General features: G+C 34.7%; 1 protein-coding gene across 9 annotated transcripts in view; it reads left to right on the top strand.

Moving 5' to 3' along the window:
- Positions 1–20,694, top strand: part of LOC145277737 (glycerol kinase 3-like) — a 152,213-nt gene that overhangs the window by 68,661 nt on the left and 62,858 nt on the right. For 8 of the 9 annotated variants that reach the window (XM_080129446.1, XM_080129449.1, XM_080129451.1 and 5 more), the window contains exon 2: positions 17,025–17,098. Coding sequence is in view for 4 of the 9 variants with exons in the window: in XM_080129444.1 (XP_079985570.1) it covers positions 17,025–17,098 (74 nt within the window). In the remaining 5 variants the exon portion in view is untranslated. Of the gene's footprint in view, positions 1–15,099; positions 15,430–17,024; positions 17,099–20,694 lie in introns of those variants that run through there. The other variant, XM_080129448.1, reaches the window with a different exon arrangement.

Genomic DNA, 20,694 nt, shown 5'->3' with positions numbered 1-20,694 from the left:
GCATAGTAAATAGGTACATGGGAAGTTTTCGGTTATCTGCATATAATTGCAGAATCTAGAAAAGGAAAAAGTAAGATCATTTTATTGTATTTATTTCTCACCAGTGGGAGAGAAATATGACACTAGGGTTGGAAAGTGTGATTAAAAAGTCGTCGCTTCCAAGGAGGGGCATCCTGACCCTGCAAAAGATGCCGGTGTAGTACTGTCGGCATTCTCCAGTAGAGGCGCCTCAGGTAATTAGCAATAAACTAACCCCCTACTCAAAAAGAGAAGATACAGCCTGGGAGTGTGAACCTCCTAGAACTGCACAGAACCAGCTTTTACACCCTCAATCAGCAAGGAAAAGGTCATTACAAGAATGGTTTAGACTCTGTTGATTTTGTAAATATAAAATTATTTTGCTTTATTTCTCTACTGATCACTCTTTCTCAGATATCATCATATGTGAATTACTCCCTTTACCCTCCCTTATATGTTTGGGCACTTTTCCTTTCTGTTTGAATAAGTCTGGTGGCAGCTGCCACTAAACCCTTTTTGCTGTGGTTGATTGTTTTTGTTTTAGAACATATCAACCATTTTTGGGTTATTAAATGCTGAAGCTAGTAATTTTGGAGAAAGTTCTTAGGCTTCAAATATTTATTCACGGAGTTTAGTTTGGTTGTTTTGTTTTACAGTATATCAACCTTTTTCGAGTTATTAAATAAAAATACTGAATCCAGTAATTTTAGGAAAAGGTTATATTCTTCAAGTTTGTTGTATCTTCAAATATTTATTCATGACATTTGGTTAGATCGTGTTATAGAAAAAATATTGTTTCTGCTTTTTAACTTTACAGAAAATGGTTGAGTTTTGCAAAGGGAAAGGAATAAAATCATAACGTCAATGTTGGGTGAATTTTGGGGTCAGGAAGCCAGTATCTTCAGACAGCCTGATTTGGTAGCACCAGATACCCTCACAAGTATTACCACTTTGGGCCAAAATCGACCTAGGAGCAATTAATTAAGGGGCAACTTCATATTTTCCAAATGGGACCTCACTATTGGATGTCTTTTAATATCATACTCAGGACCATCTGTTTACTATGGAAATTAAGTAAACATTAATGTGTAAACAAAAAATGACATAGGCATATGAATATATCTTAAATTTTTATAACTATTTAAAACTGGATATCACAAACCAGCCTATTTTAAAGTGTGAAAATGGGTAAATATAGTGAAATTCCTTTAAATTTCAACTTGTGATAACTGATTCATTCTGGGGGTCATTTTGATAAAATTTGAACAGACGTAATTTACTTTTTTCTCTTTTCATAAATGTACAATACTTGTGGAAATTATTTCCACCATCTTTCTTTCTTTTTTTTTTGCTCTTTCTTTCCTTCCTTCCTGCCTCCTCTCTAGCATCCGTGCCTTTTTTTTCCTTTTCTTTACGTCATGTGATATCATTCTGCTCGTTAATTGCACAAGGAGATTTTTGCGCCAAATTGAAGCATGAGGTGTATTTTTGAAGAAATATTTTTAGTTGCAGAAAAGACACCGTGGAGTGAACATGAAAGATGTATCAATTTACCGAATACCTTTTTTTAAGGTTTCAAGAGAAAAGGAGATCTGAAGGATTATTGAAGACGATCTACAATTCTGTTCTAACAAAACATTAAAATTGTTGAGGGAAGAATATGGCAGAGATACATGAACATGATTATCAAGAAAAAGATAATTAAGGATTAAATGAAGAAAATTCGTCTCAAGGTTTTTCCAAGAAAACTGAAAAATCGACTAAGATATTCTGCCGGCACATGGAATTTTAATCCTTGTGAAAGAAAGAATATTAGAAAAGATTTATTTGACCGTTGTTTGCTCTCTCAACCATGTGAAAATACATGCAAGAACGTTAAAAGCGAAAATGAATATTGAAAGTGTTTAAAAGGAAAAGCGGATTACCTCTAAAAGGGAATACAACAAAAAATACTTTCTCAGAAAGATGTTGTCAAAAGGACTAAGAACTATTATAATAAGAACTCTGTAAATGAAAAAAAAACAACATTATATTGTTTTTATACGGATTTACAAACATAGAGGCTTCTTCAGTAAATGCACTCCCTCTCTCTATCTCTTTTTCCTTTCTTTCTTTTCATGCTCTCCCTTCCAATCCTTTTGGAACTGTTACTATTACAAGAAACCTTTTTTCTATTGTAATTTATAATCATTTTTTAATATCTACAGGGTGGTCAAAAAGTCAGGTAACATGTTAAAGGTAGAAAAAACAATATGATCCATTATAATCTCTATTCGTTTAATATTATTTCTTGGATGAAATTTTTCCACAACGATGGATTGGTCGCCATGGCCCAGTTGAATGGCCAGCCAGATCTCCGGATCTTACCTCTCCTGATTTCTGGCTTTGGGGCTATGTAAAGGATAGCGTTTATGGCAAGAAGCCTGATACAATAGCGTCTTTAAAGTTATTTATTGAAGAGGAGATTGCGCGGATATCAGCTGACATGATTACACGTGTTACACAATCAGTGGTTAATCGCTTCCAGCGATTGATAGAGAGAAATGGACGACAATTAACAAAATAAACATATTTCATGTTTGTTTCATTTTATATTTCAATGTATGGTACTTAAATATACGTGTATTGCTAATATCGTTTTTCTTTAAAATGTTACCTGACTTTTTGACCACCCTGTATTTCTGTAATAATCCACCGTTTCATTTGTGATGATCCTTCAGTTGGATTAAGAAAATCAGATTAACTTTACTCAACATGTTTTTTTATCTAGGAATCTGTCTGTCTCTCTCTCTCTCTCTCTCTCTCTCTCTCTCTCTCTCTCTCTCTCTCTCTCTCTTCTTATCCCCCCTCTCTCTCTTCTTATCCCCCCTCTCTCTCTCTCATCCCCCTCTCTCTCTTCTTATCCCCCCTCTCTCTCTTCTTATCCTTCCCCCCTCTCTCTCCTTATCTCTCTCTTTCTCTCTCTCGCTCTTCCTTTCTTTCTCTTTTCCCTCTCTTTCCCTTCCTCTCTCTCTCTCTATGAAGTATAATTTTCTTTATTTATACAAACATTATTAGCTACTTATTACTATTATTATTATACAAACATTATTAGCTACTTATTATATGTTTCAGCTGTTATTTATTTCAAAATCCAGCATCATTCAGCCACTAGTATCAACTGGTTTAAAATGCAAATGTCAGGGTTCTTTTTTTTTTGCCCCATTTTTTTTTTTTTTTTTTATGAAGAAAAATAGGGTGATTCTGGCAAAGTATTCAATTACTTATTAATGGTGATAATTTGGCATACAGAAAAAAAATGATATATTAGAAAAAAAAAAAGAAATAGAAAAGGTTTGAAAAAAAAAATGAACTCTGACATTCACATTTGAAACTAGTTGAGACTAGTGGCCTCATGATGCTGGCGTTCGAAAGAAATCACAACTGAATCATGTATGCACATATGTAGCCAATAATGTGTGTATAAATAAAAAAATTATACAATAATATAGCTCTCCTTGTTATTGAGCACAATTAAACTGATGTTTATACATCAGTTTAATCTAGAAAACAACAGTAGTAATAAAATTATACAAGTATATTAATATCCTTGCCAGTACCTATATATCTATTAATTTATCTATTCGTATACATATCTAAACTGGTTTTATTTATTTCCCTCCCATGACAAGAAGTGGAATTTGAAAAGTTAGCACTCTCGAGGAAGAGCACTCTGACCAGGCAAAAACTGCCTGGGCAGCTCTGCTGACATTCCCTGGTAAGAGTGACTCTGGCCATTAGCAATAAACTAATCCCCTTCTCAAAAGACATGAAGGCAAAGCTTAAGAGGGTGAACCTCCTATAATTTTTTTTTATTTATTTTTTTTTTTTTTACAAGGTGGTCACTACGTATCAAGGCCCTGAAGCCACTCAGGGATAAGGGTTATTGTAAGTACAGTACGTTAGTGTGGAGATTTAATAAAGTGTCTACTTAAGGGGGGCGGTTCATCAGGAATTTGTTTACGTTGGACTTGAAGACATCCAGGTTGTAGTCAGGTGGGAAGCAGGCAGACGGAACAGAGTTCCACAGGCGTGCTGTTCTAAGAAAGAAGCTTTGTTCATGGAATCTACGTTTTGATTTAGGCACAGATAAAAAGTGGGGAAAGTTTTTGACAGTGAATTCAGCTAGACGGGTGTTTTTCATAAAAGATTGGCGAGGTGGGGGGACCAGAGATTGGAGTTCAGATGAGCACCTGCCATGGAAATAATGCTAAAACAAAGATAGGCTCGCAACATCTAGATAGAGAATTGCATCAGTAGTGAGATATCTTCTGGAGCGGTAGAAGGATCCCACCATTTTTCCAGCATCCTTGGCAACAGACTTGATGTACGTGTTCCATTTCAGATCAGGAGTAAAGGTTAAGCCCAGAAGCTTGTCAAAACATGGGGCTTCTCCTAGACGAGAGCCATCCATTTCAATTGATGTCAGATGGAGATCAGAGCGTTGATGATGTAAAGATAGGATCTTGGTTTTAGATGCATTAAAAGTAACCAGCCACGACTTCCCCCACTGAACCACGCGCTCGAGATCAGAGGAGAGAGAATCAGAGAGAACTTTGTCATTTACAGCCTTTGATGTGTTGCCATAGATGGTCGTGTCATCAGCATAGATGTCAACGAATGATTTAAGTATGTGTTTGGGGAGATCATTGATGTAGATCAGGAAGAGACTTGGGCCTAGGATTGACCCCTGAGGGACTCCAGCATTATTACTGCAGGCCTCTGATTTTTGTCCATCAACCACTACTATATGAGCCTATCAGAGAGAAATGATTTAATGATAGAGAGAACATTTCCAGTTATACCGTAGCTGGAAATCTTGTGAAGTAGACCCTTATGCCATACCTTGTCGAAGGCCTTTGATATGTCAAGAGCAATTGCCCTAGAAAGGAAGCCTTTGTCAAGAGATTCACTAATCTTGTGGGATATAACCGTCAGCACATCTGCAGTAGATCTTGCAGAGCGGAAACCATATTGTGTGTCACTAAGGTTATTCCTGCTGAGGTGGTTGACTATTTCTCTATTTAATATGAATTCCAGCAACTTACTCATGACACACAGGAGACTTATTGGTCTGTACTGAGGAGGAGATGACTTATCACCTGAATTCTTAAATACAGGGCATACTGATGAGGTTTTCCAGGGTGTTCGAAAGCACTTCTCGTTAAGGCAACGCTTAAACAGTTTCGTAAGTATGGGGGCAAGATCTGGTTGAAGCTTTTTTAACACTATAATTGGGATGCCGTCAGGGCCAGTTGCTTTACTGGAATCAAGGTTCTTGATTAGCTTGGCGACCTCATGCACAGATATTTGTATGTTACCTAGCGTGTTCTGTGTTATAGGAGGAAATATGGGGAGTCGTATAGGGTAGAATTAGCTGCAAAATTCTTGGCAAATAGTTTGGCCTTGTCTGATGCTGACGAGATGACCTCTGGTCCATTGATAATGGTTGGGATAGAACACACACTTCTGTTCAGGATCCTATTTGTTATTTGCTAAAACTGGTGGGAACCAAGCCGCTGCTCACCTACTTTGGATTTAACAGACCGGGCATATAGCTCTCTTGCATTTTTTATTACTCTTTTACAATGGTTGCTGGCGTTCCTAAAAGTAGCTTTAGTCTCAGTGCATCTACTACGTTGGTAGCTGTGGAAAAAGTGATTTCTGTGTGTGATAGCAGCAGCACATTCTGGGGAGAACCATGGCTGGCTGTTAGGTTTTTGTTGGAATTTTTTAGATGGTATGAATCGGTCTATGCCTACAATTAACCATTCGGTCAGGTCTGATACTATAGAGGACACATCCTTTTTAAACATGGAATGCAGATGTAGATCGGATATGAATGTACGGAAGCTATCCCAGTCAGCTATGGAGTACCGGTATACAGTACGGTGGAGGGGTACGTCTGGGGACTTATTACATTGTACAGGACTATATTTCAGACTGACAAAGAACAGCCTACCCAAGCACAGAATGCCCAAGAATCTGTCAGGTTTATTTTGCTATGAAACGCCCACTTTGGGGGGGCGACTTACTTATGCTTATTCAACAACATCCAAGTTGTTTGAGTCATATTTAAAACACAGGGATGAGCTAGTCCTGGAGTGATAGTAAGAGTGAATTGAATAAGTTTGAAGAACACGTACATCAAATCTGTTGCCAAGGTAGCTGGGAAAATGGTGGGATCCTTCTATCGATCCAGTAGATATCTCACTGCTGATGCAATTCTCTACCTATATAAGAGCCAGGTACGTCCAAGGATGGAGTACTGTTGCCACATCTGGGCAGGAGCTGCTAGAAAGACCTTATCCTGCCTTGACAGAGTTCAAAATAGACTTTGTAGCCTAGTGGGGGGTGCCTTTTTCTCTTCCCTGCAACCTCTTTCTCACAGAAGAGAAGTGAGCCTGTCTCTGCTTTATTGATATTTTCATTGCAAGTGTTTGTATGAGCTCCAATCTATGGTCCCCCCTTGCCAAACTTACACGAGAAACACTCGTCTACTGAAAACACTATCAATAATTTCCCCCACTCTTTATCTGTTCCTAAACAAAAAAGCTTCTTTTTTAGTATTGCACACCTGTGGAACTGTCTTCTTTTTGCCTGCTTTCTGGCTTACTACAATATGGTCGTCTTCAAGTCCAACGTAAACAAGTTCTTGATGAGCTGTTTCCCTTTTAAGGTAAAGGTAATCCAATTTACCAAATTTATACTACTAACAATTACTACGACATTGTCCGATTGACCACAGTACACTTATTAACCCTTATCCTCTGGTGGCCTCTGGCCTTGATAAGTGGTGACTCCTTTGTAAAAAAAAAAAAAAAAAACTTCTGCAATTACTAACCAACAGAGCATTACCATTGTCGATCAAGGGAAGAATATAGCAGAAGTGAAGCTTGGCCAGTAAGGGTTGAGGATATATATTGCATGGAGAGAGAAATGCTATGAGAATGATATGATGTATGTGTAATGTGAATATTAGAGATGGGCTTAGATCTGATGATCTCGGAGGGTAATTAAATCTGAACTGTATAGGGAGATACTGTAATGTAGTTTCTTTGGATTGGTAGATGTAGAAAAGTTGAGGTAGAAAGTTCAGTTCACAGAGGAAGGCGAAGGAAAACAGGAGGAAATGATGAAAATGGATTTGAGAGAAAGAGGCATAAATAAGGATCTGATCCAAGATAGGTTAGTTTTGAAGTTGATTTTCAAAAAGCTGTTTAGCACATGCCATCATGTAAAATGGACATTAAACTGTATATGATGATGGGCATGAAATTTTAAGAATTAAATTTAGAATGATCATTTGCATATTAATACCATTGTCCCTACACAACTATATTACCAAGCAGACCCCCAGGAGTCTAGACGTTTGTCTATTGGATGACCTCCAACCCTTCAGGTCATAAATCGCTTAGATAAAGGATCTCTTTCACCTTCTTTTATTTTATGGATGGTTATCACTTTCTCTATTTTAATGGATGATGTCATTAGTGACATCAAGTGTACATAGGGACAACATAATAAACAAGCAACGTTTTACTAGTAACAGATTTAGTAGAAATTGCATGGATATAGCCTTAATAAACTATTACAGGGTGACCAAAAAAAAAAATGGGCTCCAACTCTAATTAGGCCCCGTTTCTTAATGTTTTGTCTGAATGAAATGAAACTTTGGTCATAACTAGTTTATTATATTCAAGACCTCACATCAAAACACTAGGGTCTTTGGCCTTTTTTTTTTTCTCCGTTCTACAGTATATGTTCTAGATGGCCTCCATTTAGCTTTTTTTTGGGGGGGGGGTCACCCTATAATAATGGGCATTTTATATCTGTCTGAAATCGTAACTATACAGTTTTAAACTAATGTGCAATATACATCATAATCACATTGACACACCAGTTTCTATTAGATCACAGAAGTTAGCATCACTAAGTCTGGTCAAGACTAAAATGAGTGACCACTTGGGAATACCAGGCGCTGTATGTGCCCTCTGCTTATCTTGGCATTATTTCCAGTTGTCCTGTACTTCTCCTTGCTGTCAGAATCAAGCAGAGAGGAGTGGTCAGAAAACTGAACAACCATTACTTCACAATTCAATGCATGCCATCTATCATCCTTGTAGAATTATTCCGACAGACCAACATCTTTTCACAATAGTTTGAAATTGTACAGGGGATAGTGTAGTATCTCTTCTGTTGTTATGAGACCCTCCTTCCAAGAATTATCACCTTCCCTTCTTTAGGGGTAGTGTAATATATGTTCATTCATCATGATACCATCTTCCCAGGCATTAGCACCTTCTATTTTTTGGACAGAGAGCAGTGTAATATGTTTGTTCATTAAAGTATTATCCTCCCAGGCATTACTTTTTTTTTTAAAAAGGAGTAGTGTAGTAACTATTCTGCTGTTATACTATCCTCACAGATTACCTTCTCCTTATTTTTTTGAAGAAAACGCCATAGTATAGTTCTATTGTCAGACCATTCTCCTAAGTATTACCTTCTCCTTTATAGGGGTAGTGTTAGTGTTGCATATGTTTGTTAGTCATAATTCTATCCTCGCATCGTATTGGGTGAGGGTAGTGTAGTATCTGTTCTGTTGCCATAATACCATTCTTCCAGGCATTGCCTCCTCCTTTTTTTAATACTATCTAGAGTTCAGATTTTAGTTCCTATTATATAGTATGTTATTTTGGGGTGACAAAATAACACCAAATGATATGAATTAAAAGGTCCTATTAGAGTGACAGACAACTCAAGGACACCTGTTTTTGATTATGTAAATAACAAAGGCTGAAAAGGTCGTAATGTTGAGATATTGTATTTTCAGGTCTAAAATACAGCTACGAGAAAACACTCAATTTGAATTATGCTTATATTTTGAAAGGTTAAAATCTGCCACAAGTGGAAAAATCATCTGACTTGGATAAAATTATCAAGGAATGATTTTCGGGAAAACAATTTTAGGTTGGCAAATTAAAAATGCCAGAGTACAGTTACTTCTGATAAATATAATTGCCTATAAACAAGTACAAAGACGTGCAAATTTCGAAATAAGACTCAGCACCATATCAGAGCTAATAATTAAACCCCATCCGTTTTAGGTAAAATGAAGGAGTTTCATTGCTCAACCAATCATAAGAAAGCATAAAATATGATATAAATTGTGGTTGAGTAATAAACCATAAAACTCCTCTCAAATAAAAGTTCTCAGTAAAAGAACGGACACATGGAGAATTTGCCAGAAAAGAATCCATCTGTTCAGTGAGATAGACAGACTGAGAGAAGCACCAAAGTTTGAGGCCAATCAAAGACAGAAATTCAAAAGACTAAGAAGAATTCTTTTCTAACAGACAAAAACATTGTTAGGCTGATAGAACACCAATCATGTGGCACTAACTCCTTTTCTGTTTCAGGTGAAGTTACTTCCCCCCTTTTCCATTTGCTATGGAGACCGAGAACAAGGTATAAATACAACCCGATAACAAGTCTAACTACAGTGTAATAACTAGGCAAGAATAGGTTTAAATACAATGCAATAATAAGGCAAAAATAGGTCTAAATACAATGCAATAATAAGGCAAAAATAGACCCAAATATAAAAAGACATATTTTGTACCTTATATTGCTTGTGTCATAAATAAGGATGGAGGAGTTGTGTGTCTTTAGGGTCAGCATTGCGCGTGGTTACAAAAAACTGACAATAGTAAAGTTGTTAACTTCAGATTGCAGATAATATTAATCATTGGTCCCCCAACAAATTCACCCTTGTCCATTCGTCCAGTCACACTTTTCTCAATAACTACGCCTTGGAATTTTTGGAAAAACATTAAACATGATATGAGTAAAAAAAATTAACCGAACAGATTTTCCAGGAAAACTCAGGTGCCCCCCCCCTCCTGATGCCTTTCAGGTTTAAATGACTAAAATTGACACTTTTGTGCTTATTAAACAAAATTGATGCTTTGAATTTTTATAAAAATTTTTGAAAAGTTTTAACTAACTGATTTCTATACAATTTTGTTTGTCTATACTTCGCGATAACTCTTAGGTGTGTCCTCTGAGCTCTTTTAATAAAAATTAAATAATAATAAAAACACTCCAGTTTTGGAACTGTTTTACCATATTTGTCCAAAATTTTTAGTGTATGCCTATTTAGAAGTTTTGCATGGTGCTGAACTCAAATTTAAATAGGTAAAAGCCTTGGGGACTTTTGGGGCTAAATGGAGTGAGGGGGGCAAATGATGGACTTAGTCATTTCTTTTTTTGCATGGTGCAGAACTCAAATTGATATGTTAAGGCCTAAAACTGCACCGTTTGTTCATTTTCACCAGGATTTGACGTCCCCCAAGGACTTTTGTGACTAAATGGAGGGGTGGGGACAATGCTGAACTTAGTTATTTTTTTTTTTTTTTTTTTTTTTTACACCTCGTTCACTGTGCACTCACGGAGGTCCATGCATACTTCATTTGTTTTTTTTTTTTAATTTACATTAAAATCCCATCACTCAAATCTCAAACGTCTGTGTGCAAACAAAATCTGATATTTACAATCTTGAACTTTTATTATTTAGGTCACTTGTTCAGGAATGATGTTAAGCAGGTTTTTTAGCAAGCAATGGTTTTTACTTGTTTATTTTTCTTGATTTTAAAATATTTGATCATTCGTGTATTGCATACAGAAAGGCCGGCTTTTAACCTAGTGCTTGGCTGTTAGTGCTTTATTTAATCATCATCATCATTAGTGTTCTTAATTTTAGTATATCCAATGTCCCAGATGTTCTTCTATCCGATAGTTTTGGAGCCTATAGATCTTTATTTTCTTACTTAATATTTTTAAATGTTTATTTATACATCGGCTTCGTCAATTTCAGTCTCTTATAAGCTCTTTTTTTCCTCTTTCCTCTTCTTTTCTTTCTGTGTATGATTCCAAGAGAAATGTATCCCAAAATTAATTTGTATAATTATTTACACAGTCGTGTTGCTACAGTATCTGCACATGTCAATTTCCATATTGGTATAATTTTGTGGAAAAAACATATGCTACTTACTATTTGCATCAGAGAGAAAGTAACTATGATGAATGATGTGTCATTTTTGTTGGTTAAAATAATTTAGAAATTATTTTTAAACAAAAATAATTTGCTTTTGAACTAATACCAGATACCCTTTGTGTGTATTTTTACGGATTATAAACAAAGGTCACTCAGTTTTAAAAAAATGTAATGTTTTTTTTTTTATCTTAATTTCTTTAAATTTATAAAACATGTATCCAGTTTTTTAAAAAAAAAAGAAGATTCTTTCGATCTATGTCAGATTCGAACTCTGCTATTGACATTGTAAAAAACTGCTGCCTTATACTCTGCCTATTCCTATTCAACTCTCGCATTTCTGTTTGCATAAGAACAAACTTCAAAAGTACTATAACTTTATAATAGTATATAGATGAAATTTTTATTTTTAAATATTTTTTTTTATTTTGAAGTTTTACTCCTAAATTAAGTATAATAATAGGATTTTGATATGGCTTCTCAGAAAATTATATCTGAAAACAGAAGTATGTGGAAAAAATGAAAGATTAGTTCTCTCTCTCTCTCACTTGAATTTACTGAAAAGCATTCTGGTGGAGTGGAGTGGGAGGCTTAGGATATGGAAGAGTTTTATAATAATGACCATAAAATGTTTTCAACAATTCTTTTAGATAAATGCAAAAAATGGAATGCTTCAGCCTCTGTCCCATCGACGAAATGTTGCATCTCTCTACCTGTTCTACAAGTATTTTAATGGTGAATGCGCCGACAAACTGCAAGCACTTGTACCTCCTCGATGTAAATACCCCCGACAAACCCGACAAGCAGCTAAATCCCACCCCTACACAGTAGAGATCCTTAGATGTAAGAGAGCTTTCTACTCCAGTAGTTTCTTCCCCAGAACTGCTGGACTTTGGAATTCCCTTCCCGGTCCCTGCTTCCCCAACTGTACTGACATGCAGAAGTTCAAGTGTAACGTGAACCGACATCTTGCTGCCCAACTCCCTACATAGTACCTCTGTAGCTTAGGTCCCTGATAGTAGCCCGCTACATCAAAGTGGCAATGTGCCTTGTTTGGGGTGAAAATGTAATAAAAAAAATAAATAAGCCTGCAAATGTAAACAGAGTATGTTTTAATATGTAGACTGCTATACATATTCGGCTACTGTGAAACCCAGACGACTACTATAATATATATATATGATAACTATGAGTCGTTCCAAAAGTAATACATCCTATTTAACTAAAAAAAGTTGAAGGGCTAAGAAGGCAGGAATGGTACCATTAAAACGAGCAACCTTTTGTGCACCAGAATTTATTCTTCTACATGGTGACCACCATATTCAATGCCTTTTTACCAACATGGACATCTGAAGTGCACTTTGCACTGAAATCGACGAGCCTGTCTCCTAACTGTTCTGATATTAACTGCATCAGTTTTGTAAATGTTCAGCAGGCATTGATGAATATTGATCAGTTTAAATTTTTCTGCATGGAGGAATTCAATGATGCATCTCTGCTTCTGATGCACGTTCATAACAGGTGTTGCTTTCTTAATCTAACACAGTCAGTATTTCCAACAGAAAGATAAAACTTTCCGATCATGGATGCATAATTCGTATTATTTGGATTCATCGGACTACTGTTCTCATTTTAAGTGTCATTTTTACAACGTTTCAGTCAATGTAACCTCTGACCTTCTTCAGGTGTATCTTGTCAAACTCGGGAATTTGGGCGGAATTTCAAACAAACCCTTTATTTATTTCACAGAAATAACATGCTCTCGTTCCATCAGCCATGACTTGATAGAAGTCCTAAGCAATCTGCAATTGTATTTTTCTGTCGCCCATACTGAGAATTGAACCCTTCAGCCTTCAGAACAGTATCAATTGATTTTTTTCAAGTAATTTGACGACTGCGCCATGGGTCCTTGCGGACTTGAAGAAAGTCAGAGGTTACATCAACCAAAATTTTGTCTTAACGTTTTAAGATGAGAACAGTAGTCCAACGAATCCAAATAATATAATCATTCCTCATCTCAAAAATTCAGAAATGTAATGAATGCATATAAGTTCAGTCATCATCATAATGCAATTTGCAATTCCATCTGATCCATTCGGGTGGAATTAAAAAAAAAAAGGAGGCATTTTTTTGGAATGCCCCTCATATGTTTGCTATTACTATAAGACATCACAACCACACTAGATGGCACCTGCTGGTCAGCTGTTTACAATGGCAAAAAATGTTAGCAATCGATAATGCTACATAAATGTTTCATCACAATTTTCACAAAGATTCTAATATTTATTGCAAAATACAGCAGACAATCTCTTTGGATTCATAGGACTCTGAGTTGGATATTTTATAATTCTAAGGGTTCGAAAACTATAAATGAAATAAACTTTTTTACCAAAACATTGAAAATATATGTAAAAGAAAAAAAAAAAAAGGATCTTTCTTTTTTTTTTTTTTTTTTTTTTTTTTTTTTACAAACCTTACATGCAATTATTCAAATGTCACTTGTTACATAGGTAAAATAACGGTAATAAAAAGGTAATTTTTTAACATCTAAAACAATAGAAAGGTATAATGGTTTGACTTTTACAAGGAAATGTTGATTAATATTAAACCAAAAAGTAGCAAAAACGATGCCTTACATATAAAAACAATTCTAAAGACAGTGTAATGTTGAATAAAATAGATTTTTTTTTCATGCACTGGTTAATTAAGATTTTTGACTGTACATAGAAATTTCAAAGAGTCCAAAGATTTCCTAATTGTTTCCACCTATTTTTGCTATATGGAATAAAAAAAATTGATAATGTTTAAATGCTATTAATCAATAAAAAAATTTGAAAGAATCTATTAGATTGATTTTTAAATAATTTCTGTCTTAAGGTATTTGATTCAATTTATTGTACAAATCAAATTAACAAATTTTAATCAATTTTATATTTGCCATTTTTTCCAATGCTCTAATTAACTTTCTAACAAAGATAGTTTTGATTTAAAAAAAAAAAAAACTTCCATGTGCTCGTTGCACCTGCTTGTGTAACAGAGCTGCTGATGCTGGTAGCAGCAGCAGCTAACATACACACATGACCAAGCCGGTTGCACGATGTGACACCACAGACAAAAGGACACATTTGGACAGAGAAGGGTTGTTCAGAGAAGGATGTGTTAGACATGTTCGGAGAAGCAGAGGTATTCGAGATGTGTTCAGATATGTGGGTGTATTCATAGAAGAGATGAAAAGTCACATGCGGCCAGAGGAGAAATGAACTGTTTAAATATTTATGAAAGATGCATTGTAGGAAATAACTGATATAATAGTCCAGTCAAAATGTGGCTGAACAGCAAATAAAATGCTAACAAAAGTTTTTTTATGCAAGAGCCTTGCCCTAGCATTCAATCAACTGACCATTCCTTTATTGTAAATTGTACTTATTTTGTACCTATTTTTTTATGAAATGTCAGGAATTAATGTGAAATTCTTGTCTTGAAAAAGACTACTTAATCTGTTTGGACATGAATAACCTCTCTTTCAGATAAAACAGTTTAACACAATTAACCTTGCTGAGAGGATTCAACAACCATCATCTTTAAAATCCAGCTTAACAACATTAAAATTTCGATACATAAAATTCCTGACATTTCCTGACAAGTATGTCCATTATTCCTGACAATTACTGAAAAAAATAAACGTTTTTCCTGACAAAAAAAAAAAACTTTATTAAATTAGAAATAAAAAATAAAAATTTCGCATGAAAGCCCACACAGGGCCCACCCCAAGCCAGCTTAACATTTTCTTGGTGTTTTAAATTGTAGTGATGAATAGCTATATGTTTAATAATAAACTAACACCAGAAAATGACTAGCCCTTACTATTGTTTTCATGCTTTTTTATTTATTTCTTATACAAATATAAATATAAAAGGTAAAAAAACAGACTAAGTAGTCTTTTGAAGGCAAGAATTTCACATTAATTCCTGACATTTCATAAAAAATAGGTACAAAACGACGGGGTGGCAAGAGCAGCAAAAGACAACGGCGGCATGGTACTGGCTGTAAGCGATGACGGCGAAAGTGAGATTTGATTAGCGACCAAAGCAAAAATGCTGACTGAACAAAGAACAAAAAAAAAAAATAAGGAACCCAGTGGCAATATAGCTGAGCGAAGGATCAAAGGAGCTGTAAAATATTAACTATAGATCAAGGACTTCGGTGAGCTTCAGAAACAAAGACTTGGAGCAATTAACATGTGCGTGTAATGAAACGTAAACAATCCAAAAGAAAAAGATATAAAAACAGAAGAAAGGACACATTTCAAAAGAAATTCAGTGAGTTTTCCAACCAAAAATTTTCATCTCTCTAACATCTCTCTCTTATCCTATAACCCATTTTAAATTGAGCAGACGACTTTTGTCTTTGACATGAACATTGACTGTGTTATGTGTCGATTATATATTTTTCTCTCGGTAGAATTTGAATAACATAAAATTATTTCATTTAGTTAGACATATTTCTTTTTCTTGAATTGAATTGAATTTTATTTATTTTTATATAAATAAAATTTTGTTAATTTTTCATTGATATTTGTCCTCGCTATTTCTTATGTGATTTTATTGTCCAGTACATTTCATTTTATTGTTTTTGAGACAGTTATCCCTTCCCATAACAACGCCTTATCAAGGAACCTGAGAAATTTTCTTTTTTTTATATATCTCGTTACATCACCCATCTCTACCATCCCCAGTAGAGCTGGGATACGGCGTAACAGTCTACAGGCAGCAATTGCTTAACACACAAGTTTGCATTTAGTGTTTGGTTGTGTCCTAAAAACACATAATAGATAATTCCACAAGTATTTTACCAAACACCCAGTAAAATCTTTATTCCATGGAGCTTGGATTTTGACATAGGTTGTGAAGAATTACCTTTCTTTTAACTCACTTGCCTTTTGCGTTAAATATTGTCATAGGAAACTCATTTTTCCTCACCTTTTATGATGTGATTATTTCACTGCCTGATAAGATAACTTGTTGCGATGAAAAAACAATCTGCCTCATTTTTCCCACAAAGAATGTGAAACCCAGATGCCTAGTCAGCTAACTTTACTCATTTTTTCTTTTAAGTGGTAGCGTATGGTGGGCTGGATCATTCTCTACTAACATGTTTAAAACTTCATCTGATGGACGATCAGTTCTAGGATTATCTTCAAAGTTCAAACCAAAACCTTTCGACCATATATGCTGCATATTTTCCTTGCTGTCTCTAAAAGGAAAATATGCAGAAAAAGAAAAGAATTTTCTTAAACTTTCATAACCTTGGATATTGAATATGCAGCTTCAGTCCTTCCATATTAAACATTATAAATTTATAATTTTACTGCAATACAAGTGATAAAAAAGATCTGAAAAATAGAAAGACTCTTCTTATTAAAAGTTGGTAAACAAAAATTTGAGGTATTTTAACATGACCAAGCAATGCTTTGCAGTTGTATAAAAAAAAAAAAAAAAAATTATTTATGAATCAAATTAATATTTATAGATTTACTATTAGCAGCTGGATTTGCTTATAAAGATGGCACCCATTTGAATTTTGAATAGCTAATGAGGATAACATCTATTTAAAAATATTTTTAGATAAATTAATTTTTGAAAGAAACTAAAAAACAGTTTTCTATATTAAAAAAACATGGTTGAAGAATAAAAACGGAAAATTAGTTTTTCAAAATAATGATTTGTTAGATGCATGGGAATAACATAAAAAATCTATATGGGTATAAGATAAAAAAAATTTGGCTAACTTCATTTTATATATTAATAGGTATATCCTGATTCCAGTAAAAAAGAAAAAGAGAACTATTTCCAAAACCACATATAAACTAACAAGTTATATGTAGAAATATAACTTTTTCTTTGTTTTCCTTTAGATTTTCGCCAGTCGTACAGGGGAACTTGTCACCTACCACAATGTTGACATTAAACACATTTACCCTCAGGAGGGGTAAGTATCTTTATTTATACTTACTTTTCTTTTTTTCAAATAAGTTCCATAAGAAAGTGAGATTTAATTTAAAGAATATTAAAGTTAAAAGAATCTGTGGCTAGGAATTACCTCAGCTCCAAAGCCAACAGATGTCATTTTTGACTAAGGAACGATTGATGTCTTGTGCAATTCTAGGAGGTCCACTTTCCCATGCTGTTGCCTTCCATCTTTCAAACAGAGTAACTTAACTGCATACTGCCTGAAGCACTCCTACCTATGGTTATCCAGGTAATTTTTAATAGACCAGAGTGCATCCCCTGTAGGGTTGCTAGCTTGACTCTCCCCAACCTTCCAACCTTGTCAAATCTTTCTTCAGTGGGAAAGAAGTAAATAACGCCCTATTCTCTCTTCAAAGCAAAATGTAATTAATAAATAATAACATTTAAATCGCATATTTATATGCAAGCATGCAAATATTTTGAGAAAAGTTATTCTGCTTACCATGTTGCAAAATTAAAATTCAAGAAAAAATTGAGTATTTCAGTAAACTATTTGTCTCCCTCCTCCCCAAATAGTCTCGGGTTTAGTAAGAGTGCATATGAATTAGGGAGTGAAAACAATTACAACTACAATTTTATTTCTTTATCTGTATAAGTTTAAAATAGGTGTAAACATAAAAATCAAAAAAAAAAATAATAATTTCACTGCATCTTGCCACAGTTGAGTAGAGACAGCTAATTTCTACTTATATAAACTAAGGTATGTATATATGTTTATATATTTATATGCATAGGATTCATTTCATTATAAATTTCGGAACATTGTTAAGTAAGGGTGGATAATGTGAGTTATATTTAGTTAACTTTTATACAAACGGGGGTGGAAGTCCTTTGTGAAAAATAGGATGCTGACAATTTTTGTGAAATTTTTAACAATAGATATTAGACATCAATTAATAAATCTTCCCAAAATTTGTTTCTGGGATATATTTTAAAGGCTTTTTAGGGACACAATATCGACACAACCTCATATTTGAAAATTAAAATATTTCAAATTTTTATTGAATCTGACCAATAGTTATTAATACACTAATTAAGCAAGATTCTTCAGTTTCTTCTTAAGACACCTTAAGCTTAAGCTTTAAATTTTAGACATTGTCTAGAATCAAAATCATGTTATGGGTTTTAATCAAAATTGGAATTAGGATTCTAGACATAAGGTTTAGTAGTATTGTATGTTGACTTTAATTTTCATAAAGGGACATAAGTGGTTCAAAATTGTTCAATTTGGGGGAGTTAATTTTATCTGTCCTGGGACAGGTATTCTTTTAGTTTAATATAAAATAAAGACATCTGCATAAAAGTAGTAAGATTGTTTTTTATTTATTCATTTGACTACACAGAGAATAAATTTAAATAAAATAAAAAATATCTGTGGATGACTATATTTATATATATATTCACAAGCAGTCTCCAGTCGCATGTATATCCTGGTCAGAGGAGATGATGACAACAACGTTAAGATTTTGCAGTTCTTGCACAAAGGTATCGATGTCTTTCTACATACAGCACTTAGTATTCCCAAATTGGTCACCTATCTGGTACTGATCAGGTTCAACGTGGCTTAACTTCGGTGATGTAAATAAAACCGATGTACCAACATGGTTATGTTGCATATTGGCTGTAGTTTTACAAGTACTGATTTATATCTATGAATGGTTATCAAATTATTTCTAGTTTTATATGAAGAATAGTTTTATATGAAGAATAGTTTTATGTGAAGAATAGTTTTATGTGAAGAATAGTTTTATATGAAGAATAGTTTTATATGAAGAATAGTTTTATATGAAGAATAGTTTTATATGAAGAATAGTTTTATGTGAAGAATAGTTTTTTGTGAAGAATATACAACTAGTGTACACCCTTTATCAAAATATGACAATAAAAGAAAAATTATGCTTCAGATGTTTGCACTTGTTATATTGTAAATCTTGCCGACCCAACAGATCACAGGATGAAGCTGATGGAGGCAGAAACACTAAATTAATACATGGAGCAGGCCATCTATCGATACTACACAAAATGATCATGAAATTCAAGAGAAAGACAGAGGAAGAAGAATGCCATTCAGAGCCTTTTTCTCTGGCTGTGAAACCCAGCCGATATAAGAGCTTTGGATTTTAAAAGGCTAGAAGTGTTTAATCTATACTACCTCTGCCGGATTTTGTTAGTCCGTTGGCACCATTTCTTCAGTTGGGATGCGATGCAGGATCATCCCCCTTCAGCCAATCTCTTTAAAAAGGAGACTTTGCTGGTTTGGCCATGCTGCATGCACCAATTGAGGAGAGTTTATCTATGAAGCAATACCTCAAGAACCACTGCAAGGTTGGCAAAGATACCTGGAGGGCCTAATGAAAATGTAGTTGTGCACGATCAAAACCAACTTTGAACTTAGCTCCGGTTCACAGGTTTACAGTGTTCACTGTTGGTCCCAGGTCTGGCTGCCCATTACTATCTTGGCTGCTGCGGACCATTGTGTGTAGTTTAAGCTCATGCTGCCGACTCAACCCATCTTGAGTGAATACCGCCTCAAATCATTCAGATCTCACTTGGAAGGACATGGAGACTATTAATATCCTGAGGTGACATATTGCCAGGAAAGATCAATGACTGTTATCAATGAGAATTCAGTGGTAAACAATTGCAGGACATGAAATGATTTACAGCAATGATTGAAGGAACGGAAAATGCTGGAAATCTTGGAAAATTCTTGTCACTTGAATTCCAGGGAATATGGTCTGCTGATATCAGTGAATCATTACTGATAATGACTTCTATGAGAATTCCTAGCATGCTAGGTTATTTTTATTTTAACCTGTTCAATTCTGTTATTAGCACTGGTTTTACACAAATTCTTATTTAGAATCAGGTAATGACAAGAAGGACTATGTGAAGGTTGCCAACATCGATTATCATCATCGTATCATATGAATCTGAAGATTTTATTGTTGGCATTGGTTTCCCCGATATTTTTTTAGTCAGAATTATTTCTAGAAAAATATCAGGATCACGAGCGATCACGTTGAAATTGCCAACATCCTTGATGAAAGTGATTTTTTTGTGGAATAAACTGAACTCAAACTTGAAACATTTAGGTTGTTGATCTGTGTCGTTAACCACTGAACCACTGTCACCTCCCGCCAACATTCATGTGGCACTATGAATCCAACAGGATTCAAACATCATGTGCCAAGTTGGTGCTGGTATTTTTTTACAAAGGAGTCGCCACTTATCAAGGCCCAGAGGCCACTCGAGGATAAGGGTTAATGAGTGTACAGTGGTCAAAGGGAACATGTCGTAGTCATCGTTAGTAGTGGAATTTGGTAAATTGGATTACTTCAGGGGATGGCTCATCAAGAATTTGTTCTTGTTGGACTTGAAGACAACTATATTGTAGTCAGTTGGAAAGCAGGAAAATGGAACAGTTCCACAGGCGTGCAGTTCTAAGAAAAAAACTTTTTTCATGGAATCTACGTGTAAGTTTACACACAGATAAAGAGTGGAGGAAATTATTGATAGTGATTTCAGCTAACGAGTGTTTTTTGTGGAAGTCAG

This window comes from Euprymna scolopes, chromosome 6 (assembly GCF_053919585.1).
Source record: "Euprymna scolopes isolate OS-2025 chromosome 6, ASM5391958v1, whole genome shotgun sequence".
In the NCBI taxonomy this organism is placed as follows: Eukaryota; Metazoa; Mollusca; class Cephalopoda; order Sepiida; family Sepiolidae; genus Euprymna; species Euprymna scolopes.
This window is presented reverse-complemented; position numbering and strand designations above follow the sequence as displayed.